The sequence below is a fragment of the Nanorana parkeri genome, unplaced genomic scaffold (genome assembly GCF_000935625.1).
Source record: "Nanorana parkeri isolate BGI_ZX_2015 unplaced genomic scaffold, ASM93562v1 scaffold72, whole genome shotgun sequence".
Taxonomy (NCBI): domain Eukaryota; kingdom Metazoa; phylum Chordata; class Amphibia; order Anura; family Dicroglossidae; genus Nanorana; species Nanorana parkeri.
Genome location: NW_017306340.1, coordinates 2,344,763 through 2,371,890, shown reverse-complemented (window position 1 = coordinate 2,371,890; position 27,128 = coordinate 2,344,763). Strand labels below are relative to the sequence as shown.

The window sequence follows — 27,128 nt, the reverse complement described above, 5'->3', positions numbered from 1 at the left end:
AATAAAGCATTAGAACTGACAGATGACATGTATAGTCCTGTCTGTAAAATTGCATGAACACATGGAGATGGAAATGCCATATCATTAAAGAAGATAGTACTTTGGCTTCTACCTCCACTGAATTCTCTATAGCAGGGTTCCCAAAGCATAATACCTAAGCCACGGGAGCTCTGCATTCTCGCTGCAGGTGATAGCCACTAGGTCTTTAAAGTCCAAAGACCAGGGGCCACATATTCAACATTGACTAAAATAAGTCCATCCTAAGCCCTGCCTGCAAATATTACTAAGCTCTCGCTCGGACATTAAACTGTCAAATGCCAGAGTTTCTTGTGCCAACTGAAGTTCTGACAGTTGAACAACAGGAGCAAGGTTTAGTACCATGAGACAACTGGGATTTCACTTCTCTTGTGCAGATGTTAAGACACCATGTAAAGCCTGGGCCTAGGCTCTAAGTGGACTCCACTGGGACATAGGAATCAATTTGAGGATGAATTAAAGTATTTGCAGGCACCTCAAGGTCATCTGCCATCTGAATGACCGCAACATCAGCCAGTCAAAGGGTGGAACTTACACTTCTCTGTGTTGAGGGAAGGTGCTGAATAATGCTCCAAGGATTTTCTGTTCAGTTAAAGAAGACAGACAAGTCAATTAATCACTATTGATGCAGTAGCAGACAGGGTACCACTCCCATGAGACTGAAAATGCCAGCAATCGATAGGCTGTGGCAGCATAAAGTGGTGGAAGCCACAGTCTGAGATCTTTAGTTAAATTTACTTGTTTTCTCAAAGTGAGCATTGTATTGAAGCTCTCTTTTAAAAGGGAGCCTATCCTTTCATACAAAGAAAATCAGCAGTTGCTCAGCTATGGTAATTAACAAGTTTTTCCCACAGTGTTTTTGCTCTTCTGCATACAAATATACTATTTGCTTTTTTTTTGTACTAACTAAAGCCCCACTAGGTATCCCCAGTCAATGTCAGGCATGAAGATGTAGCCACATAGTTACATACAAAATTGAATAATTTTTCAGCATCAATCAGATCTCACCTCAGACCGTCCAAGCTTTATACACCAGAAGTGTAAAAAAACAGTTGAGTAATGATTTTTTTGTTGTAAATATATAAATAAAGATGTAGCTATGGAAAAGTCAGCTGGCCATGTACTGCTCTAAATGAAAAAAAATTAGCTGTATGTGGCCCTGCCAGCACCACCCAATTGGATAAAAGTTGATTAGCTGGATGGAAAATTGTCGGCCAAACGCTGACTGCTGAGGGCTGAACGAAAGAAATCTGTAAATGTATGGTCAGGTTAACTCAACACACATCTGTGTGAGTTATGTAAAGCAAGCCACTAACAACAAATAACATGATTGGTAAGCACTTGCATTTTCTAACCAGGCACCACATTGTCCAACCATCCAATTAAATAATCAGACCCAGAGTTGTGAAAAGACTACATAACCCAGTGACCAGAAGATGTTTTTTCTTTTCTTTCTTGTGCAAGTCATCGCAAATAAACCATTTAGGGAAAGCAGTATTTAATCATGCATGTAATACAATTGTTTTTATTACTGAAGTGTATTAAATTGAGTGACAACAAGCTCTGCATTAAAAACAGGCCTCTTAGGAAAAGTTGCCCAATGGCACATAATTGAAATCCAGTCCTGCTTATCAAATTAACAACTTAAGGTCTATTAGTTCTATTGCTGTAGGTTAGTTGTTCTACACAAAATTCAGAGATGAAATCAATACTATTTATTGGTATTCTGGCAGCTGTAATTGTAGTGACACTTTGTAATATACAAGTATAGGGAAGGAAATGCTCTGCATCTCTTGGGAAGATAAAGGACAAGACAATAATAGCACAGTGAAGCTGGGGGGAACCACAAAGAATATATATAGTTTATACAGATCAACAAATATATCCATGCTAGATTCAACAAAAACATGTACAAAGTAGTGTTGGATAAGGGATAAAAAATATTATGTGGATTTATGCATTGCAGTCACTCTGGAATGACATCGTTATAATGCATAGTGGAGTTTACTACTTCTATAAAACAATGTAATCTGTTGGATGTTGATGTTTTTCACATTTTTTGGTGCTTTCTGTGTCCAGTTGGGGACATTTACCTTCAATCCCTGTCCCAGAGTTAAATAGGAAGTGAGAGGAAAACCCATCAAAAGACTGGTGTCCCCACACCTCCAGTTTCAGTGACAACCATAACATTTTGGATTTCCTGTCACATTCTGTCCTGCTGACAGTGGTCACCAAGGTCACTAAACAGGGTCCACAGCTGGAACACAGACAACAAACGTCTAATAAGAGTGACAAACGGATAGAATCCAAAACATTTGATTACTTTTAGCTCGTAACACGGTGCCATAGAATAACTGATGCATTTCAGAGGCTTTGGCATGCTTCCTTCATCAGGTCTTAGAATTTGCATACACTTGAAATAAAAGGAGTTAGTCATTGGAAGAATTAAACAAGATAACAGCAGTGGGAAACAGTGATTTAGCAGTTCGAGCACCAGCAGGATGACCAAGAGATTTTATAATATAATGTCACATGATAATGTCATGATGTGATTACCCATAGAAATTCTGTGTCAACTGGCCTTTACATAACAACAAAAACCTCAAAACCAGCAAAATAAACTGCACCTACTCCATGCAGTAATGCCTCTTGTTATTAAAAAATAGCTGCTAAATCACTGTTCTGACCACTAGTTCATGCAAATTCTAATACCTGATGAAGGAGTGCCAGAGCCCCTGAAACACACTGAATATTCTACATCATCTTGTTATGTGCTAATATTAAAACTATAATGATTTGGATTCTTGGACCATTCGTCTGGCCCACCCATCAGAATCCATATTTATGGATTTCAAACTCTAAATCCCCCAGCCAGTGGTACCCTTATTTCTTGAGAATGCGCATGAATCCGCTTAATCAGTTTTCGTATCCCTGATTCAACACTACTTTGTACGAGTACCGGTATGTGTTTTTCTTGAATCTAGCATGGATATATTGATCTGTCATGTCCTTTATCTTCCCTAGAGATACAGAGCCTTTCCTTCCCTATACTGTGAGCCACAAAAACTTGACTGACCTTCTACTATCCACATGAAGCTGACAGTTAAATGCATTTGGATCAGGTATCTGTACCATAAAAAGATTGATTTTTCACAGAAGGTGCTGTAACTGTTGTAAAATGATAACACGGTTTTGTAACATGGCATTTTAAAAGTGATTTTGCTAGTTAAAGGAAAAAAAGAGTTGATGGAAAGTTTATAAAGTGCATGCACCTAGAGATACCTCTTCCGCAGCTCTCAGTCACCACTGCTACAGTAAATGCCAGCTGTTCAGAATAGGGAAAGCTCAGTTCAAGCACCCCACATTCCTACTGACCCTTCACTATCATGGAATACCTCCTTAACCAATAGGAATATGTAAGGAGGGAGGAGGTGGACAACCTCTGTCATTAACAGGAAGTGCTCATTCAGAATGGATGACATTTACCTGTAACAGAGGTAAATTACAGTGCTTTTAGGTATGTTCAGTTGGGCCTAGACCACCCATAGTTGGCAGTTGGCCCTTCTTTTTAAGAACAGCCCCAAATATTGGTGCTTTGTTTCAGGGACTTTTTTTTTCAGGACACTGGTCCTTGTCAAACCAAAATACTCTGCATACAGACTTATATGTACTATTCTTCATAGAGCTTCACTCTGTACACTGTGCTGCAAATTCAATACGCCACTGGTCTCCACTCTGCACACTCTGCTGAATATTCTATACACTGTGTGCTGTATATAACACATCACACAACTCTGCACAATATGAAGTTCATTCTATGCTACACACCTATCCACTCTATATTATGTGCATATGTTCAATGCTGCACAACACTCAACTTTGTACACTATGCTGCACACTGTCCTGCGCACCACTGCTTTGTACACTGTGCTGTATATTTTGTATTGCACACCCACCATTCCACTCAGTACAGTTTGATGTTAATTATATACTCTACACTTCTCCACTTTGTTCACTGTGCTATATATTCTATACTGCACACCACTCTAGTCAGTACACAATGGTGTACATTGTATACTGCGCACTGCTTCAGTGTGTATACTGAGCTGTATGTTACATACATGATCTTATCTGATCACTCTGTACCTCTGCATTATAAATTGTCCCCTTTTTGTTTATACAAACACAGCATTAAACACTCAACACTGCTCCACTTTCTTCACACAGCTTGACAATATACACTCTACTGTGTAAGCCCACACAGGCAGGGCCCTCCTTACCATCTTGTCTTGAACTGTATTGTAATTGTAATGTCTTCTTTATATTGTAAAGCGCTGCGCAAACTGTTGGCGCTATGTAAATCCTGAATAATAATAATAATACTGTATGTTATATACATTGCACTCCTCCTTTGTGTACACCCTACTGTATTGTATTTACTAGTAGCATATAAACAAATAATCAAAGGGCCTCTGTGCTAGAACAAATTTTGCAAGAACAGTTCCGCTAGTGTCCCATTATAAACACAGGGCTTCATTTATGAAACAGTGATGTGGCCTTACCTCAGCCATACTACTGCTTGAAATAAAATAACTCAGCACATTTAATAAAGAGCAGTCATGTGCTTTACAGGTGCACTTATTTTTAATATACATGTGACCTATTAATGCAGATTTAAAGAAGAACTATGAGGTGAGTGCTTTTCACTCACCTCATAGTTCTAGCCGACCTGTGACAATGAGACTGTCACCGATCGGCTTAGTAGGTCGGGAGGTGAGCGAACACACACCGGCGTTCGCTCACCTCTCGATCCTGTCACAGCTTTCTGCCGTGACAGGGGAGGAGCGCCTGGGGAGGAGGGGAGGGGGTGGGGACAGCTGGCTCTGACTCTAGATAGGCAGAGCCAGCTGTCAGTCACGCAGCTGGGCGGATCCCGACATAATTGTCGGGATCCGCTTTAGCTGCGGCGGCTTAGTATACCGTGAGCAGCGGCGTCTTATATACCGTGGTATACTGAGCCTAGGGTGACGGTAGGACGCTAGTTTGTGTCCTCCCGTTACCCTAAGGAGAACTATGGGGAAAAGCCTTAACCCCATAGCTCTCCTTTAAGCAGAGAGAACTCCGTGACATTTTGCAGGCTCCTCATCATGGTCTGCATTTTATGCAGGCTGCAATGTGGAGTATTAAGGACAGAGTCTAGCAGATAGCAGTACCTATCCATTATAAATTGTCCCCTTATTGTTTATAGATAGCTTCAGATAAAGGGAAGCCATTGCAATGCTATGAACTCTCCCAGAGTTAATAATAAAACAAGTGGTGTCAGAGAGTATGCACCCTTTCCCTGCCAGTCCAAACAGTGCTAAGAGAGACCTGGAGAAAGATTTTGCATGTCTTAATGTTGGTCAAGCAAGGAGTGAAGGAGGTGATCACTAAGGGACCTCTAGGACAATACAAACAAGAACACAGTTAGGCCCCTTCTACATGGGCTGATCACGGCAGTAGGGGCTGATCACAGCAGTAGGGTGCTGATGTCACCACTGTGACACCATCCGTGTCCGTGCAGTTTACAAAAATGCAATTACCGGACCCCGTGTCTGTCTATGGGGAATCTGATGTAAACGGACATGTGTCAGTTTAAATCAGATTACTCCTGATCTGGCACGATCAGGTCCGGCAAAACAGATTTCTGATCCGTTTGTTTTTCCAGAATTAGCCGGAGTTGGAGGTAGCCGGGTGTGAATGGACGATTACCCGATCGGACCGCCTTAGGTCGTCATGAAGATTATCTCCTTCTGCTCACCTGACCTTCCATAGAAGTGTCCAATTGTGAGTGACAGGCATTCAACTCACCCACATCTAGTGTAAAGGGGCCCCTTACTATCAGGGGCCCTTGAGCAGATGAACAGTGTGCAGAATGGTATGTCCACATACAATATATATTTATTTATTTGAATGCATTTATATCTTAACCAAGCTTGAGTACATCTACTCATAAATCAAACATTCAGAGTACAGATTTATGTCTTTTTTATTTTGGTGAATACAGGACTTGGTATATCACATAATGTACTATGTGATAATGTGCAAAAATGAGATAGGGATTGTAAAATGTATGAGAACTCCTAAACACCGGCTGCAGATCTATCCCAGGCTGAGCCAGTGATAATGACAGTGCAGTGATAACTTCTGTTATCTATCAGAGCAATACACAATATCCTGTACATCTGTCCTCCCTGGTAATCACCAGTCCAATGCTGGCTGTTTAATTAGGCATTTTATCTCTGCATTTATCTGAGGACATCTGAAGCCTTCTAACACTGTCTGTCACTAATTACTTGACTAATTAAGTAGTTAGTGCTTACTTGCTGATCACAGAGCTAAGAGGTAATAAATGGTTTGGGGGGTCTTTATTGTATGGTGCTATCTGTGGCCTCCACAGGCTGATAAAGCATCTCCCTGTTGCCTGAGTGTATTGTCCTAAGCAGGGAAGCTGGACAGAAAATGACATTATTATGGTGGAGCACTTTCTCCATGTTGTCATTAACCTCTCATCACTCCAAAGTTATTTGCCTCTTTTGACACGACTGAATAGAGCTCACGTCAGTTGTAAAAATTGATTGGAGGAAATCTATGTTGTTACTGGGAATAGATGATATCATTGACTGCACATGAGAATGGCTTAGATAACCATGCTGTATTCGTGTAATCGCCTGTCATTGATCTAGAGCATGGGTAAACACAAAGCTATACATCCGTATGGTTCTTTTCAGAGAGGTCATCTATTTATATAGTTCTTACCTTTTATACATCAGTGGCGTAACAATAACAATAACCGTAGCAGTCAACGCAGCCGATATGGGGCCTGGAATAGGAGGCAACTCTATTAGGGAGGCTGGTTAGGAAAACTTAACTGTGAGGTTTCCAGTATAGAAGAGTCGAAGTCGGACCCGAGGTTTGTCTGGTCACATATCCCCCTCTATGTAGTAAGAATTTGCTTAGTAAAGTAGATTTACTGCCATCTGAACTTGTAGTCATAAACCCCAGAATTTTACCTAGGTTAAAACCTCATAGGAGGGCTGAGGTTTGTAGTTCTAGTGCCGCACACGAGAGGGGGGAGGAGGCAGGACGTCTTAAGACGCCCTCCCGCTCCTAGCAGACTCCCGTCCGGCCGTTCACAAACGGCCATGGACGGAAGGTGGTTAAAAAAAACAAGTGCCAAAGCATTGCTTCCTGGGAGGTTACATCAGCAGTGCATTGCTGGGAAATCTCATCTGTAATCTCATGAGATCTCAGGGATAGGCATTTTCCTCCCCTGAGATGATGTGCATGGTCACATGTCCTAGTCACATGTGCCAGAGTTCAAGGAAGGAAATAGAGAGCTAGTAACCTGCACTAAAATGGCCACTGCCAGAAGACTGGGACAGAAAAGAGAAACATGGTATGCAAAGAATACAAAGCCGGCAATTATCTAGAAGTATGTGTCTGTAGATTGTCATTACTAAACATTTCTAAAGGGGTTTTTGTTGTTATTTTAAAGATATGGGCAAAGGTCCGCTTTAATGCACTAGTGGATAAGTCATTGTAGTTTATTGAAGATAAATTATGATGGTTCATTTGGAAGTGGTATTTATTGGACCGGATAAAGTTTTCCTTGTCTATAACAGTCCAATACTGATGTTTTTTAGCCCAATCAGATGCTTTTGGAGGTTAAACAGATGAGATATCCAGCTTGGTCCCCTTTTCTTAGGCTTCATTCACACTTGTCAGTTGTGTTTTTTTCTCTATATAATCTGTCAAGCTTGATGCTGTGTTCATGCTTCTAGATGCTTTAAATGATGTGTGTTTACATGTGTTTACGTGCATTTATGCATGTTTACATGCTTATGCGTTTAGATGCACCTGGCACCAAATGCTAGCATCAAAATGCATTCACATTCGTTTTGGTGCAATTAGAAGTTTAAATTGGTTCCTTCATGCACCTGATTCTATTTTTTGAAAATGTAGATAATCTGACCGCAGAGAAACATATCTAGATGCAAGGTGTGAATATACTCAGTGGAATTCATTAGATGCATATATATGCGTTTGCAAAAGCTTTTTAAATGCATGTAAAAGCATCTAATTGCAAATAGTGTGAATGAAGCCTTAAAGGATTTCTAAACCCTCTGTTTTTTTGCCTATATCTACTGCTAGGGCGGCCGCAAAGCATCTTGGGGCGGGCGCATGCGCAGTTCTGATTTTCGGCCGGGGGACGAGCAGAGACGCAAGGTAAGTCTATGGACTCATGCACCCGCATGCAGACACCGCAGGATCAGAAGGGCCAACAACCTGAAAGGAGTCAGCGCTGGATCGGAGAGCCGCTGCACCGCTGGAGGGACAGATGAAAACATCAGGAAAGAAGAGGAAGATCGGATTAAGAGACATCATTTAAGGTTAGTGCTAACATTAACATTAGGGGAGGGAAAACATTTTTTGACTTTAATGACACTTTAAGGCCCATTCACACCAAAACCGGAAGGTCCGTTGAGATGAAATTGTACCATTTTCCGATTTCCTTCTAATCTAGTGCTGATGGAAGGGCACTGAAAACTGAATAGCTAGTTCACACTGGATCCATTGCGTTACATTGCGCTGAAAATAAAATGAACTAGCCCCATTCACACCCATTAATTTTTCGGTACCCTTCCTTTAACATCCCTTGAAAAACGGATCATGACGCAGCGAACTTGTGTAAATGGGACCTTATACTCAAACCAGCCAAGAGTACAATGCATTGTGTGTCCTGATGTTAGAAGATGTGTTCTTTTTATTTCAAACAGTTCTAGTTTTTCCTCCCATTGTGACACTGGTGCAACCATACAATTGCTTGTATTGGACCATCTTCCTCTCTTCAGAAGTTGGTAGTGTCTCCAGCTATGTTTTGGACTTTGACATACGGCTAGAAGACCGTGGAGTGTTGGGTGCACATTTGGTCTTGACTGTCATTATTTGCATTTTAAAAAATACATGTAAGGATTTATTCTTTAATAATGTCTTTTACATCTCTCTGGAACTCAGTTTTCAGTGGAGTTCTCTGTTAGTATTGAGTTATGTTGGAAATGGCTCTGATCAAATAGTAGAAAAATCAATGACAGCACCATTATTTTAATATTTATTTAGTGACCTCTTCCATTATTACATTGTTAATTATACACGGAGTATGCATTGATTTTCAATTCTGCTGCTGACGTAAGGTCAGTGACCTTGTATGATTACTCTGAAGTCATGGCACTCATTATCCTTTTAAGAACCTGTGGAATTGCTATAGAGAAGAATTATTGTGGTTTAATTTACTTAGAATATAATCGATCTGCACATACAGTTTTATTTAATGTGTTATCAATTGAAATGAATTTCTAGGGACATTTTGCTGCCAAGAGGTAAAAATATTACAGAACACTTTTTTGGAGACCAAAGAAAAAAATTGGGCTGACTTTAATGGTTCGATGTAAAAGCATCAACTTCCTTGCTTCGCCGTCTAAATTGAGAATGTATGATGCGCGTTCTGCATATTCATAGCAGTCCTATTTTGCTGTTTATTATATATTTAAAGTGGGTACACCATCGAATTGGTTTTGTAGCGCATAGTTAGATGAGGCTCATTTGGTAATATTACTCTCATTCCTCTTCTGATGATTAGGCATTCTCATAGCCAGATTGAGTACAGAAAAAACTGTTTTTCCTGTAAAAGGATTTTTAGTCTTGCTCAGCCAGTCTTGATGTACAGACTTCTTTGCCAGACAGAACCACTTGTTCCTGGACCTCTCTGCAGTCTACAAAGCAGTTACAGTGACACTAAACTTAAATCTTAAAAATGCATTCAAGTTCCCTATTAACAAAAAAATGTCTTATTTGTGTATTACTCGGCTGTAGATTCTCAAATCATTTCTGAATTGATGTTGACACTGTCCTTCCTTCTGGAGGGTGGCTACTTTTGTTCTCCATGGTCCCTGTGTGTGTTGTAAAGTAGCCATTGCTCCAAAGTCGCTCAAGTGATGGACTACAATCTCATGTTTAGTTTACTAATTTGTATTGAGATTGTAGTCAATCACAGGAGTGAGCTTGGAGATATGACTATTTTACAACACACACAGGGACCATGGGGAATAAAAGTAGCCACCCTCCAGAAAAAAGGACAGTGTCAGTACCAATTCAGAGATGATTTGAGGATCTACAGTGGAATGATGCACAAATAAGATACATTTTTGTTAATAGTTAAGGTACCTTGAATGGATTTTTAAGGTGTCTCTCCTCTCCTGAGTTTAGTGTCACCTTAAACTGTACAGCCTGGTTAGAAATCTTCCAAATTACAAGCAGACTAGGCTGACAGTTTGTCCTACTCTTCTAATCATTGGTTTTAGGTATACTAAAGCAGAGTGGGCAAAATGTTTACTTAAAGTGACATTAAACCCTCAGATTTTTTAACATAAAACAATAGTGTAATTTGTGTCTTACTGTAATCCATGGTTGTTTCCCTTCTCTTTGCTGCTCTTTCTTTTAAATCCGTATCTCTTCTCATGCTGGGCAGAACTAGCCTAGTCTATTGTCTTGAGTTAAGAGGATGGTTGCACAAGACCGTGAGTCTGGGAAAAGAGGTACAGTAGGTCACCCATGTGATATTAGTGGACAACAACTTTATTTATTAAACAAGATTTCAAATACCTGATAATCGAACCTTGATGGAGGGACTCGCCAGGATAAAATGTCCAAACAACTATAATAATTAAATAACGAGGGATAATTGGTGTGGGTAAATAATTTTTTACTTTTTTTTTTTTTTACTTGAATAACAATAATAACAATAAGGTCAACTTTTCTCTTCCATCTATCTATTTTCCGACATGGATGAATGTTCCATTGCCATCTGTATTTGTCTGCTTTATGGCAACACTTTTATTGTCCTGGAAAATGTGCAGCAGTAATTCAGGTGGGGAATTCATTGACATTCACCATGTGAAACAGACAAACTGTTGTTGCTGTGTAATGAGCAATCAGTGAATGGCCAGGACTGGTGCGTCCTCTGCTTGATTCGATGAATAACTTAAACTAGAAGTCCAGACTAAACACAAAATTTAGTTATAAAAAGACAGCCATTATTAACCCAAGACTGCTGTTGTTTTGGGATGCTGTGCTTGGAGGTTAAAAACTTTCTATATTTTAGCCCATAGCAATAATGAATTTTCTCAGATAATGTAATTCTACTATGGATTCTAGAAAAGCAACCGTTAATTGCTTACAGTAGAATTCCGGTCAGCAGTAAACACTCTCTGACAAAAAATTGGAAAGTAAGGTTGGCCATTAAAGCTCTAGGCTGCCAATCATCCAACACTTGATACAACACTTGGGTAAGGATAGGATTGTTTATGGCTACCCTAGAGGACTATAGCAAGCAGTTATCACTGACAGGATAATTTATCTCACAACTTGCTGGAGAATCTCTGTGTAACCTGGCTGATCCTTTCCCCTTCTCAGTGAAAAGAGGGGACATGGGTATTAAACACTAGTGCAGTGCTTCAGTCACAACAGAAAATATTTCAGAACCAGAGCCATAGATGAGACACCTGTCTTCTCAGGAAGACATTACAGTATACAGTATCTGTCAATTGGATCCTCTTAATGTTTCAATACAATTTTTTAATTAAAATATCAAATTATATTTGAGCTCATACAACAGAATTTTTGGAACTGAATAAAAATAGAAGCAATTGAACCTGGTGGGAAATGTTGGATCCTGTGTAATGAAGTGTGTGGTATCATTGAACAATTATTGTAAAAGAAGAATTATGGGAAAAGGGAATTACACACATCCCTATAATTAGAGCCGGTGTGGCTGTCACACGTCGACTCTATTGATCGGGAACTGAGCGACAGCATTCCACTGATCGCTCAGTTCACGATCTTCTCCCTGCAGAGAGCGGTGACTGTCAGTCACCGCTCCCTGCAGGGATTCTCACTCTCCTGTCTGCGTCTGAACACGGACACCTGGACATATGCATATGCCCGCGTATGGCCGCTTCCTCCTATAGGGAAGAACAATCTGCCTCGTGCAATCACAGGCAGCACCTGTCCCTCCCAGGAATGACCCGATACGGCCGTGCACGCCACACGGATGTGTACGGCCCGACTTAACGATGTGCAAGCGAGACCGAACACTAATAATCATTGGTCCCATGGCACTAGCTTTGCTGTGTGATTTTGGTGCTGGAAATATGCAAGTAGCATCAGGCAGAATATCTATCCACCAGTGCCCACTGCTTAAGGAACCCCTAACAACCTATGGAGAAACCCTATTGTTCCACAGAACCCTTGCTGAGAAAAAATGATCTAAGCTGTACGGCCAACTTAATACTAATTTGATTGGTTGTTATAACATACTACACTTTTCATGCTGTCGTGGCTTTTGGCAGTGCTTTACGAGGAGAACTATGACATGAGTGATTTCCACTCACCTCATAGTTCTAAGCCGACCTGTGACAATGAGACTGTCACAGGTCGGCTCAGTAGATCGGGAGGTGAGAGAACACATACCGGGTTCCCTCACCTCTCGATCCTGTCACGGCTCTCTGCCGTGACAGGGGGAGGGGCTGTATTTCCCCTCTCCCCGCTCCGATCTGCCAGCGCTGACTGGCGGAACGGAGGGGAAGGGGGCGGGTACAGCTGGCTCTGCCTCTAGATAGGCAGAGCCAGCTGTCACTCACGCAGCTGGGCGGATCCCGTCATCTAAGTCGGGATCCGCTCCAGGTGCGGCGTCTCAGTATACCGCGAGCTGCAGCTCGCGGTATACTGAGCTTAGGGTAACGGGAGGACGCTAGTTTGTGTCCTCCCGTTACCCCAAGGAGAACTATGGGGAAAAACACTGACCCCATAGTTCTCCTTTAACAAACACATATAAATGTGTTACATAAAGTATCTTATTTCTAAAAAGTTTCAGCAGCAGACTGTCCTAGTGAGGTTTTGGTAGATAAATGGTTAGTAAGTGGGTGGTTTAGCAGTTAGAATGCTTTTCTAGTGTCTGTATGAGTTTCACTGGGTGCTCCAGCTTTCACCTGCAACCCAATAAAATATTGGTATGTTACCTGACATCCAATTTGTCTTCATGATATTACAGTGTGCTAAAGACACTAGACTGTAAGCTCTTCTAGGACAGGGACTAATGTGAATGACTATACGCATCAAAGCAGTGTAGAATATGAAGGGGAAAATAATAAGAACTCATCTCCAGTTACACTTTGTTCACTGCACTAAGATGTACTGTAAGTTAATGTAACATACTGTTGAAAGACACAATATATCCAACAACAAGAAACCCTCATATGACAATCCATTCTGAAAATGGTATGTTCTGTTTCATTTGATTCCAAAGCGCTTCATGTCTGTGACCTTTTGTATTTCAAGGACACTGGCATTTAGCTCTCATGCCATGTACATCCCCTTCAGTAGCACCAAGCAATGACATTCAATAACGTTTTCACTTATTTCCCTGGATACCCTAATACCTTCCTGCGGTAGAAAAGTCTTTTGAGCAGCTCTCTGTCTTTTTTGTATCTGCAGCAAGATAAAATCCCTGCTGGAATTAGCCACCGCTGCTAAAATGCAGGTGCACTCGCTAAATGTTTTAGTGGCTTTGTGCTCCCGCCTTGAACCCTTTCTCTAAAAGCAACACGTAAAAAAGAAATATGAGAGCAGTTATACCTACCAGAGCAATTAAATGTGCTTGACTCCTCTCCCTAATATGACTATCAACTGTTAGCTAATTCATTTAATTGGTTAATCCAGGCTTTGCTGTTTTCTGCATTAAACATTGGCTTACATTGGACTCTGTTAAGATATGTTTATTTTTCTGAAATAGGACAAAGGTATCTCTAGAAAGTGGAGCATTTGGCAAAACAAAATGCATTGAAAATTAAATTCCTAGCCTGGATTCACAGGTCAGGTCACCTAAAATGCAGCATACAAGATTTTTTCACAATGCAAATTAGCACATTTAAAAATGCAGGAGAAAGAGTGATGTGTGAACTCTGTGGTTGTCACCAGTGGCGGACAAAGTTATTAAAGGGCCTGCTCAAGACCAAATTATGGGACCCCCATGCATCTACTAGCCAGGCAAAAACACATATTCACTGTGTATCTCTGGACAACTATATAGAAGTGAGCTATGTCCTGTATGTGACAGTAGGTTAAGTCCCAGCACCCATCTGATCTACATCTAATATAAATAGGCACCTAAGTTCCACAGGCCCCTTGTGCAGCTCCATAATCTACATTTTGGGGGTTGATTTACTAAAAGCAAATAGGCTGTTCACTTTGCAAGAGAATTTGCACTTTACAGGGAAAGTTCCCATTAGCTCGGTGAAGTGAGGTGAAGCTCTACTGACTTCCATCATTCAAACATGTGCAAGCAAAAATACTGTTTGTTTTTTTCATTGCATGTGACTGGGTAATGTATCCATTGGTGACATCTGTTCTACTGCTGAGAGATTTCCTCTTATTTCCTGTTGTGTCTCTGGGACAGGAAATTAGGGTAAATCTCCCGAATGCAACAGATAGCAAAAACATTCCCTACTGTATCCACAGCTTGTAAACATTCTGAGTAGTGGTACACTTTAAGACCTACCTCTAACTTTTTTATGTGAACACCTTAACACTGCACACCATCCCAGCATAGCAATAGGTTTTCTTGTTTTCTGCAGAGCAATATGGCAGGCACTAATATAAATACATTCTCAGTCATCAGTACCTGGCCAATCAGGTAGCCAAAAACTCAAAACCCGAAAGGGAGGAGTGCAGCGCTGGAGAGGATTACTTTGGTAGGTAAGTCTGCCATAATGTGCTGATATGCTGTGTACTGGCACATTATGGCTAAAGGCTCCAGTGGACTTCTTTTTTCCATCTCATTTTGATTCTGCTTTATGGAGACCCTGTCACCCGATCATCCATGCCAACCAGAATCTTTTCATAGATGATATTTGCATTTAACTTATTTTGTGCATGTTATTTACTTGTAAAAGCTTTTTCTAGCGTAGACGTTCAAAAGTCCAGAGACTGTGCGCCAGATCTTGGATACAAGGTCAGCAGCCCCAGCAGATTCAGAGCTGTCACTCAAGTAATATTCTGTAATATTCTCCTTCAATCCTCACCCCACCGGCAGCTACATAAAAGATTATATAAGGCAGGTAAAGGGAGGGATGAAGGAGCTGGGCCAGCACATAGAGTAGTTAGACACTACCAGAAGATTATATGGCTATGGTGTGCAAAGGAGGGGATTATGCTATGGATATTGGCTCTCCTGGAGTAGTGACATTTTATACCTTCAAGGGCACATTGCAAGTGAAAAAATCATAATTTATGAAAAGGAAAAATCACTGAAACTTAGAATTTAAAGAACAACTCCAGGATTTAAAAAAAACAAAACCCTTGCAGTGGGGCTACCCCCGCACTGCAAGGCGCGCTGCAAGGATCAACTGCTCGTTAACTGCCGATCCTCGGCAATGACTGCTCACCTCTCTGCCCTGGCTGTTGTATGTCCCTCGGCGTCCTCATGTTTAATGGACCTACATCAGACATGATCACGTCACAGGTCCTTCGACTGCCGGAGCCCAGGGAAAAGAGGCTGCAGTAACTAGCCTAGCAGTCAGACAGGACTGAAGATTGGGTGAGTATTTTTTCTTCATTTTTACTCCCTAGACAAAATGAGCACTTAACCTTGCAGTGCATAGGTAGCCTGGCTACAAGGGTTCATTTGTACAAATCCGGAATTTCTGCTTTAAAATATGTGAATTTTGTGAGCTCTTACCTGCATTTTTTTAAGTTTCAGACACATTCTCTTTAAAGGTTCAGTACAGTGGCCCAAATGGGAACCTCTGTCCACATTTCAGCAATCATCACTGTATATCTCTGCGTGGAGTCACACAGCCTTTTTTATGAAGCAGTCTCCACCATGCCCTCTTCATTCAGCACAAGTGCGCCTTTGCCCCATTCATTTCTATGGGGAGCTGTTCTAATGAGGGCCTCCAGAAGTTCTGTGGAGTACAGTTATCCACATAGTAATGAATGGGGCTGTGGTGTGCAAGTGCTGGATGGAAAACAGGCTGTGAGGCTCTGGGGAAGGCTGCAGAGTGAAGATGGCTGGAACGGGAACAGCACTAAGTATTACAAATTGTGGGCTGAATTTAGAGGAACTGGGGGCATGCCCTAAAGTAGTATTAAACTCATAAACGTTTTTTCAATAATGAATCCAGCTGAAAGAAATATACATTGGCCATGCAAAGTATCTCTTTACATTTTTGCCCTAGATCTTACAGTCATCATGTTTCAAAATAGCTGGCTCGAACTCTCTCAGTAGCTCTTCCTTGAACTTTCTGTCCAGTACAAGGGACAGTACAGTCTCCAGTAGCTATCCATCTACTAGCTTGAGGAAGTAAGGAGGGAGGAGTGGGAAGCTGAGGAGTGGCTTACCCTGCTGTCCCTGTTTACTTTTGGGGACACACAGAGCTTACTAGAACACACAAGGGTGACCCCACAGGACCCTGCAAGGTAAAGGAGCCATCCTAATAAGACTGGCTTATTCTGCAGGAAACTAAAACTTTTAAACACACGGAGCAGCATCCATTGTAGTAATTTCATCAGCATTTGCGATTTTGAGCATAAAAACATTTAAAGGAGAACTATGGGGTTAAGGCTTTTCCCTCCCGTCACCCTCCTTTCCTTCCCTCCCGTCACCCTAAGCTCAGTATACTGCGAGCTACAGCTCGTGGTATACTGAGACGCCACAGTATACCGCGTGCTACTGCTCGCGGTACACTGAGACGCTGCAGCTGAAGCGGATCCCGACAATTATGTCTGGATCCGCCCAGCTGCGTGAGTGACAGCTGGCTCTCCCTATCTAGAGGCAGAGCCAGCTGTACCCCCCCCCTCCCCCGTCCAATCCGCCAGTCAGCGCTGGTGGATCGGAGCGGGGAGGGGGGAATCCAGCCCCTCCCCTGTCACGTCAGAGAGCCGTGACAGGATCAAGAGGTGAGCGAACGCCGGTATGTGTTCGCTCACTTCTCGATCTACTGAGCCGACCTGTGACCTGAGCCTACCTGTGACAGGTCGGCTAGAACTATGAGGTGAGTGAAAAGCACTCACCTCATAGTTCTCCTTTAACTTTAATATAACTTTAAAGGACAACTTGTAACAAAGTACAATTTGGTTCAGAAATACTTGTCTCTTTTCTCTCTCAGTTAGTGACAGACTCCAGTTTCATGTAGACTTCCTCTTTCAGTCCAAGGTCAAATGGGGTCAAGTGTTATTACTTTCCAATGTTAAACCAAACATCATGCTACCATTGATTCCTCAGATCCTCATGAGGATGTAATATGATGTCCTTTTCTGTTCTCTCCTTGTCTATCAGTGTGCTTTTGTTGCCCTGTTTATGAGCCTGTATTTGTAGCTTCCGTATCTTACGATGTCTAGCAGTTCCATTAATCTTAAAGAACTTTAACTTATGGATGCAAAATTCCCAACAATAATGAAATAAAAAAACAGAATATCAAATAGTGTGTAATAATTATTTTTATTGTTAGACCCTAAAATAAAACTGTCAGAATCGCAGCCATTTCAAACTGAGCATTTGTTGACAAAATACATGAAGCAAAGATTACTTTTAGTGAAAACTATGGGTTTGATTTTTTAAAGGCTGTTCACTTTGCAGTGGAATTTTCTGTTGAAAATCAGAAGCGCTTCACTACATTGGCTAAGGTAAAAGAAATGTTCATTGCAAAGTGAACAGCCTATTTGTATTTAGTGAATCAACCTCATGCGTCAAAACGATCAGTAGATCTAAAGATAAAGGCAGCTGGAGCTATGTGCAAATATTGACTTTTCTTGTAAAAGTCAAATTCTCCCTAATCACTTCTCTGAACCTCCCTCAAAGTCAAGATGTGAATATAAATTCAGCTACCTATATGTTTGGATCTACTGATCGTTTTGCCATGCAGTAAAGGTAACCTCTGCTTACTTTTATTAATATGACCATTTTCTAGTAGTATTCATTGTTTAATTGCATGTTTTGTTTTTGTAGCCCACATCTCAAGTTCAACAATATCACTCTAATTTCAACACATGGTCTTCCTGGGAACAACCCCCCTACTACATGTATGGACAAAGCATTCTTATCCAGCAGGTAAGTGTTAAAAAAAACAGACTAAGGACTCATTTCATATTAGACATAGAGAAATGTCTGTGCTCAAATCCATATATAAATTAGGCTATTCTTGATGAACCGGCAAAAATTTGCTGCGTGGGTGCCGCTGTGCCTAGATCAGCTGATCGAAGGAACAGGTCGGAATATTCTTGGCCAAACGGAGCTAGTAGCCAGTCAGCTGCGAACTCCATTCTGGTATCATAACACGGCCGGCAGCCACTGTCATAATACTATAGAGACAGCAGGGGATTCAGCATTCAACATTCGTAAGCATTGATGCAGGAATCAGTGTATACCCAGTTTAAAGGACAAACTGATCTTAAAGCAATCACAACCAATGTCAAAATATAACATACACTAGCCCTTAAAATGCTTTAGAAAGACCTATTAGGATTATGCCAGACTAACTTTTTTTCTGCTGCCTTTTGCGTTTAATAATCAGTGGCAAAATGTTACTGGTAAAAGGGACTTCTGTTTCTGTGAAAGCCATCAGAAATCAGTAGCAATACAAACAATTTCTGCACTTCTTGCTATTTGAGGTATTGGCTGTTTTATTCCATGGCTGTCAGTTATTCCACACAGAGCAGAATTAGGAACAATCTCCTCCTATACGTTTTTGGAACGCTGAGTGAAGACAACAGGCTTAAACCACTAGAGAGCCTCCGCCATATCAGCAGATGTCTAATTAATGCCTGCTGTCAGCTGCTAAAATGTCATTTACGGCTTTTCTCTCTTCCCAGCCACTGTTATAATGATAAAGATTACGCACTGATGTCACTTCGATCCTGGGTTAATGTTGTGGTTGGTAAAATGACTGGCATAGACAGAGCTGCCAAGTTTGTGATTGTTTCCAACGACAGAAAAGTGCCTTATGACCATCTCATTCTTTGTACTGGGCAACAATACCAGGTAAGACACAGCTTTCACTTGTGGGACTGTGTGCCATTCACTGTGTTTTGAAATTTGGCCCTTACACACAAGCAGTATTGTAGCCAGAAAAAGCTTTTCATTTTTAATTCTGAGCTTGACTTCAAACTTTGCTGTTTGACAGTTACTGCTCCATAATCACTATTTTGAAGCAAGCTCACAACAGTAAGCATTGAATATGGGAATAGGGACGTACAATGAGTTCGCAGACAGTGAGAAACATTGTATAATTATAGTGTTCAATGCATGGTATCATATTTTTTATTATTTTATTAAATGTATGTTCATCTTGTATTCAAATAACAACTCTTGTTAACAAGTTAACTTAATCAGTGAGCTGCAAAAGCTATAATTAAAACAGTGGGGTCTATGCTCAAAGCTGCTGAAGGATCCAGCCGTAGCTTCGGCTGATCCTTCGGCTAGCTTCGGTTACAGGGGCCTTCGGTTCGGTAGAACCGAAGGGCTGCTGTACGGGCTATTCACTATAGCCCGTACAGCTCCCGAAGTTGGCCGAGCGACTTGGTCGAGCCAAAGGCATATGCTTCGGCTCGACTGAGCCGAGATGGAAGCCAAAGCGGGCCGAACGGTCGGCTATTGGCCGGCCGAAAGCCTGCTACTGACAGCTAGGCGCAGCCAGCTGTCATCTCACGGCTGGCTCTGGCCACTTGCAATGACAGATCAGCATCCCCTGGTTACCAGGTAACCAGGGAACGCTGATCTGTCATTAAAATGAGAGTTCTCAGTGTATAATGACAGTTCAGCGTCCCCTGGTTACCTAGTAATCAGACTGACATGAGAGCTCAGCGGGGCCGGCCTTGATATCACTGTACAGCTTATAGTATATCAGATTGCCATGGTAAACTTGTATATTGTTTTTCTCCAAAGGGATTCGGTTTTTGTTCAGGATCTTATAGAAATATCATATAACCTATACATTATAATAGAAAATATGTTAATTAAAACATGAAATTGTAGAAGTACAGTATATATGCCCATTTTATTTTGAGGTGATAAGACATTGAATGCAATTTTTTAAAAATATAAATCGAGGGGAAGAGCTTTTGGTTCGGGTGGTCTGCTAGCTTAGAAATAATCAATAAGGGGGTTATACTTATGTGCTACTTCCCTCTTTATAAAACTCACAGGGTTATTCACTCAGCTGCCAAAGGCAGCCGAGTGAATAACTGAGCCGAAGTGAAGTGAGCCGAACGCTGTTGGGCTATTCACTTCTGTCTTGTACTGCTGATTTCAGCCGTACATGGGCTGAAATCAGACGTACATCGGCACTGTACGGCTGCCTTCGGCTGAGCCGAAGTGCAGAAGGACTTCGGCTGAGCAATGTATATTCGATTTACCTCTTTTCTTTATTGAAAATAATTTGAGAGTTTAATAATACTTCAAGTAAAAATGTAGGATGGGAACACAGCAATGTTATGCAAGTCAACAATAAGCCAGAGTCCTCTAAAAAGCACAAAAAAGGCCAGTGTAGCTTTTTCCGCATTGCCTCTGGATAAAAAAGTGGAATTTATCTCATGTTCGCCATTGTCAGCAAAGTAAGGAATCCATCTCTCTAACTGTAAACCAGACTCAATACTTTTTAGGAGGCAAAATCAGGTGCTTTTTACATATTGACCTTGAGGATTCTTATCTGTAAACAATAACATTACTCTGTGGGCTTAATAATATTTTAATGACATCATCCATTGAACTACTTTCAATGTTCAAGAGCCTGAGTGCCAGTTTAATACAATATGTTCTTGGTTCTGGTCTATTTACTTTTAAAATACTCTTGTATTCCAAAATGTATTTTTGTTTACTCTTCCATTTAAAGTGTAAGGGTTAGTTCACACCAGAAACTGCATCACATTTGCGTGCGTCTGCGCAGTTGCACTGCAATGTGTTTTGATGCGTTTGCAATGCGTTTTTTTTAACTGCTCTAAAAAAAGCTAATTAGACATGTAGGTCACTTCCTTTTCCTGTCATAGCATTTCCTATGTTTGTTTTGTTCGTTTGGGAGCTCAGTCATGCTTTCTTTATTTGCTGGCATGGTGCTAGTTTTGACTTTAGCCATTCTTTTTTTTTTATGGGTTCTGTTGCGTTTGCAATGCGTTTGCTCCGCGTTTGATGTGTTTTGATGCAGTTAAAGTAGGACAAGCAGTACTTTTTCTGACTGCAGTTGAATCGACTGCAATGGTATGAATTAGGCACAAGAAAGCCCATAGGAAAGCATTGGGATGTATTTTAACTGCACACTTGAAATAAACGGACTGCATCACAATTGCATCACAACTGCATATGGTGGGAACAGGCCCTAAGTTAGGAGGTGCATTGGTATTATTAAACATGTACTTGAAGCCTATTTAGGAGACGGCTTTTTTGCACTTGCAGCTCCATTTTTATCAAATAAATGTCCTTAATTTCCCTGTTTTTCCCTCTTGCACTAGTGCAGTTGTGGTCAACGTACGTCAACGTATGAATATAGGGGCCTCCTCCCCCCACATGACCAAAGGGCCTCACAATAGCTTTGTTTTATCAATTCGCTATTTTTACAGTATATTACATCACAGCACATCCATAAAAAATTCTATGCAAACTGTAAGTGTAACAGTAAAAAGTGCTCCTTTTGCATGTCATTCTTACAGGCTGTATGTTAGACATGTGCGATTTGTTGTGTTCCGAATCGAAATTCGGACGAAATTTCGGAAATTCCGACATTCGGATGTATCCGAATTCCGAATTACAGATATAAAAAATGCAAACGAATCCAGATTTCCGATTCTGAAATTTGTTAGCGCTAGTCTGGACAAAATTTCATTTGCTGGACGAAATTTAGTTGCAGCAAAATTACATTAGAATTTGTTTTTGTTTTTTTAGTCTGCAGAACAGGAAAAAAAGCGTGAGGTTCCCCCCCAGACCCTTTCGGTCTGGTAGGAATATTAGGAGGGACCCCTCCCCTCAAGTTGAAACAAAAAAAAGTGTGTGGGGTTCCCCCAAAATCCCTACCAGGCCCTTTAGGTTCTGGTAGGGATTTTAAGGGGGAACCCCAGCCCGAAAAAATGGGGAAAAAACGTGGGGTCCCCCCTCGACATTCCATGATCGAGCACCCCCCTTCCTGCGGAAAAAACACAAACAGGGGGCGCCTTTCCTGGTGCAGACAAATTTATTAAGATCAGGATCAAAGGTAGATAAAAAACATACTCACAAAATTCAGCATGATACAGATGACTGTGTGATGACGCGTTTCCGGGGTCACGCCCCCTTCATCAGCTCTGATGAAAGGGGCGTGTTCTGGCGGAGTAGTCCTTTTTGGCGCTTTTTTGTGTTCATATCTACCCCCCTTCCTGCGCCTTTCCAGGCCACGTGCCCTCGGCAATGGGAGGGTGTCCTCATGCCGACGGGGGCAAGGGCCTCTTCCCCACAACCCTGACCCGGTGGTTGTGGGGGTCTGCGGGCAAGGGGGCTTATTTGCATCAAGGTACCCTTTTAATTAAGGGGGTACCCAGATGCCGCCCCCCTTGTAAATGAGTAAGGGGTACTTTTACCCCTTCCCATTCACTAAAGGGTTAAATAAAATACAGTAATTAGTTATTATACAGTTAGTAGTTATTAAAAAGTCCAGACTTTTGATAAAATCCTTTAATTGAAAAACAAAAAACAAAGAGCCAATTTATGACTATTCCTTTAATTAATGTAAAAAAAAATGGCTCCATCAATGTAATCCTGCGTCAATCACGATGCCCGCCGACACGCCGCAATAAAAAAAGTCCCAGCGCACGACGACCGTCCGAACCGGACGAAAACTCGCCGCAAAATTACATTCCTGCTCAAAAGTAGACAGATGGGCGGAGCGAGCCGTGACGTCACGGCTCGCTCTGCCCATTTGACATTCTCAGCTGTCAAATACTACATAGCATTCGGGAACTCCCGAATGCCATTCAGGTCTGGAAATTCCAGAATGCTATGTAGTATTTAACTGCTGTGAATGTGTTTCTGTTTGCTTTTGAGCAGGAATGTCATTTTGTGGCGAGTTTTCGTCAGGTTGCCATTCATTTTTTTATGGCACCCCAGCACATTGTGACAAAAGCTGGTCCAGGTGCGTTAGGATGTATTAGTGCATAATAAAAACCCCAGTGGTGAATAAATACCACCAAAAGAAAGCTCTATCTGTCCCCAAAAAAGGGTATAAAATGAATTTCAGTACAGCGCTGCATGACGGAATAAATGTCAGTCAAAGTACCGCAGCGCTGAATACAGCTTATATCTTTCATTTTCAAATCTTAACTGAACAAACTAAAGAGAGATGCTGATTGGTTGCCACTGCTCCAGATTTTGTCTGCTCCAGTTTTGATAAATTCCCCCCACAGTTTAAATGGACCCACTAAATACGATCAAATCGGGTTTAAACAGACAGAAATTAGCACGCTGGTGACAAGGTTAGCGATTGTTGAAATTCCACACACCCTATCCCCACCTTAGTCGATCTATCACTAAACCCTGCATAGGGTGAAACGCATTACAGGGGTGGACCAAAGGCAGGACTGAGCCAAGCCGTGCAAATCTGAATAAAGGAGTTTTTCAGCGCGATAATTGCTGTGCGGCTGGATTATTTTTACTGTTGAGCTGTGTACATTAGAGCGTGGACCCATTTTTCTTTCCTGCTATGAGGTCGTGAAGGAGCGGTGTTGTAACATATTGAATCTGTCTGTTATAATTCCAAGTGACATGGAGCTCGCGCAAATGTCATTTAGTACATTGGACATAATTCTTGACCTTAGGATTATTGGGGAGAGGGTTTGTTTGCATTAATGTATTACATTTTATCAATATTATTTTTTATTTTACATTTATTTTCCTAATTGGGGAGGGGGATGTGGATATGGTCAGTGGAGACCTGATCCAACCACCACATGCAGCTTTGCAGCAGCAGTTAGTGATCTATTGATAGCTGCAATAAATCAAGCACAGGGGAGGGGGGCTTGTTGGGTAACACAATGCCAGTGAGCTGTTTTTAAAAATTCTGTAGCACTGCTAAGCAGGAAGTAAAACGTATGTGTAACAAACGTTGGTGGCTCAACTGTGTTATTATGTTAGGTATTTATATACCGCCAGGAATTTGCGCAGTGCTATACACGTTGTACATTTACATCAGTCCCTACCCTCAAGAAGCTTACAATCTTAGGTCCCTGTCTTACAAGCATACGTAATAGGGACACCTTAGACAAGAACTGATTAACCTAATGGCATGCTTTTTGGAGTGTGGGAGGAAACCAGAGTACCCGGAGGAAACCCACACAAACACAGGGAGAACATGCAAATTCCGTGCAGGTAGTGTCCTGGCAGGAATTTAAACCAAGGACTCCAGTGCTGCAAGGCAGACGTGCTAACCAACAAGCCATTGATATCAGTGTTGACATCGAAACAACGTGCAGGTCAGATGCTGAAGCAATACAATGAGCAAAGTCTGCAGGCAAGTTGTCTGATCAGACAGCAGAGACCATCATAGTCAAGGCAGAGGGTACTTACAACCCATACAAAACAGAGCTCCAGTACAGGTCAAATCTTAGGAGTGATCCTGGGTAATGCAGATGGACATAACTGAAACATAGACCTGTTGAGAGGGCACAGAATGAATGTCCAACCTTGCGTATTTCTCTTTAAGTCTGCATGTGCAGTATGTCCTCCCTTGCCTATTTCTCTTTAAGTCTGCATGTGCAGTATGTCCACCCTTGCCTATTTCTCTTTAAGTCTGCATGTGCAGTATGTCCACCCTTGCCTATTTCTCTTTAAGTCTGCATGTGCAGTATGTCCACCCTTGCCTATTTCTCTTTAAGTCTGCATGTGCAGTATGTCCACCCTTGCCTATTTCTCTTTAAGTCTGCATGTGCAGTATGTCCACCCTTGCCTATTTCTCTTTAAGTCTGCATGTGCAGTATGTCCACCCTTGCCTATTTCTCTTTAAGTCTGCATGTGCAGTATGTCCACCCTTGCCTATTTCTCTTTAAGTCTGCATGTGCAGTATGTCCACCCTTGCCTATTTCTCTTTAAGTCTGCATGTGCAGTATGTCCACCCTTGCCTATTTCTCTTTAAGTCTGCATGTGCAGTATGTCCACCCTTGCCTATTTCTCTTTAAGTCTGCATGTGCAGTATGTCCACCCTTGCCTATTTCTCTTTAAGTCTGCATGTGCAGTATGTCCACCCTTGCCTATTTCTCTTTAAGTCTGCATGTGCAGTATGTCCTCCCTTGCCTATTTCTCTTTAAGACTGCATGTGCAGTATGTCCTCCTTGCTTATTTCTCTTTAAAACTGCATGTGCAGTATGTCCACCCTTGCCTATTTATTTTTAAGACTGCATGTGCAGTATTTCCTGCCTTGCTTATTTCTCTTTAAGTCTGCATGTGCAGTAGGTCCTCCCTTGCTTGTTTGATCTCTGCTAAGTGAGGGATGGAGAGGTGACATTTAGATTTTGGACTAGCTAATGAAATACAACCCAACATTCAGAGGAGAAAAACACCATTATTAAACATGCCGTATGCGCTATGACTGAATAATATTACTGATATATCTTGTGTGACAGTGCAGATTGAATAAACATTGATATGGTTTGCTAGCAACCGAAGTTGCTTAAACAGTGTTTTTGATAGCACGTATCATGCTTATTGACCCATTATGGTTGTTTACAGTAAGCTTTTACAGCCTACAGACATCTGGACTTTAGTAGAAGAAAGGAACAGGCATGTTTTTCACATAATGACACAAATAATTGTGAAGCAACATGTACAGCCACAAAGCTATTTGTGTGCTTTAGGGTTGTTTTTTACTGCTGCCTTTGTTATGCTGCCATCAAGCTGACTTAATGCATAACTATGAATGCAAGCGCTGTATCTGCTTGTAACACATTAGATGCCCCAGCCATTGACATCTTGATGAAGTACATGGCTGTACAACAATATGCATTAACGGGAACCTGAGACGAACATAGTCTATAGCAGGGCTTCTTAAACTTTTTCCACTCGTGACCCCTTTTCGCCCAAGGAAATTTTTACGTGACCCTGGGTATTTAGGTATATAAAACAGGTATACAAATCAAACATTTACTTATACTAAATCATAAAGAAATTTAATTTAAAACAGTTCTTTGGTTTACAAATAATTTTACCATTTATTAAAGATGAAAGCAAATTTGCATACTAAGGAGATGGATGTGCTTGTTTATTTTTACATAAAGAAGTAAATCTCTGCAGAATAGTTGATAGTGCAGGACGTAGAGCATCTTCAACGTTTTTCAGAGTTGATCGATATTTTGATTTTATAACCGTCAATGTTGAGAACGACGCTGCACATAAATACGTAGTACAAAACGTAGTACAAAACATACTTAGTATGTTTTGGGCCATTTCAGAAATGGTTGGAAATTCTGTCCTAATCCCAAGCCAAAATTGATTTAACAATTTTTTAGGATTAGGCAGAAATGAAGGCAAAGCTGAAACAAAATGCTAATATTATGGATGACACTGCCATGAGAGTTAATTATAAGATAAAGTAAATGCTATATGATTAATAATTTCGAATACATCTTCAACACATAGTCAAGGCATATTAAAACATCCAGCTCTCCAATACTTAGGTTTCTAATTCACTAACACCAATGGCTAATCCCTTCTCCTGTATTTTTCATTAAGAAATTACTCTATTTAGTCACATTGACGTGGGCCTCAGATGCCCAGGCCTCTTTCTCTTTTTTTATTTCACTGTTGTTCTCGCCTTCTTGCCTCCTTCAGCTCTGCAGGGTTTCCTTGGAGGGCATGACGTCACTGTTGGTCCTGCATGAATAATCTTCCATCGGCAATGTAGTGAGGGGTCGGGGAATATCCCCACTTCTCTCACTAGCAGCCACACCAGAAGATTATTCACGCTGCACCCTCTCGCTTGTTTCTTCCGTCG

At 41.3% G+C, this 27,128-nt stretch overlaps 1 protein-coding gene across 1 annotated transcript in view; it reads left to right on the top strand.

Moving 5' to 3' along the window:
* CFAP61 (cilia and flagella associated protein 61) overlaps positions 1-27,128 on the top strand; it is a 212,707-nt gene that overhangs the window by 102,694 nt on the left and 82,885 nt on the right. Inside the window, exons 19-20 of the mRNA XM_018576639.1 lie at positions 18,137-18,238; positions 19,000-19,168. Coding sequence (XP_018432141.1) covers positions 18,137-18,238; positions 19,000-19,168 — 271 coding nt within the window. The remainder of the gene's footprint in view (positions 1-18,136; positions 18,239-18,999; positions 19,169-27,128) is intronic.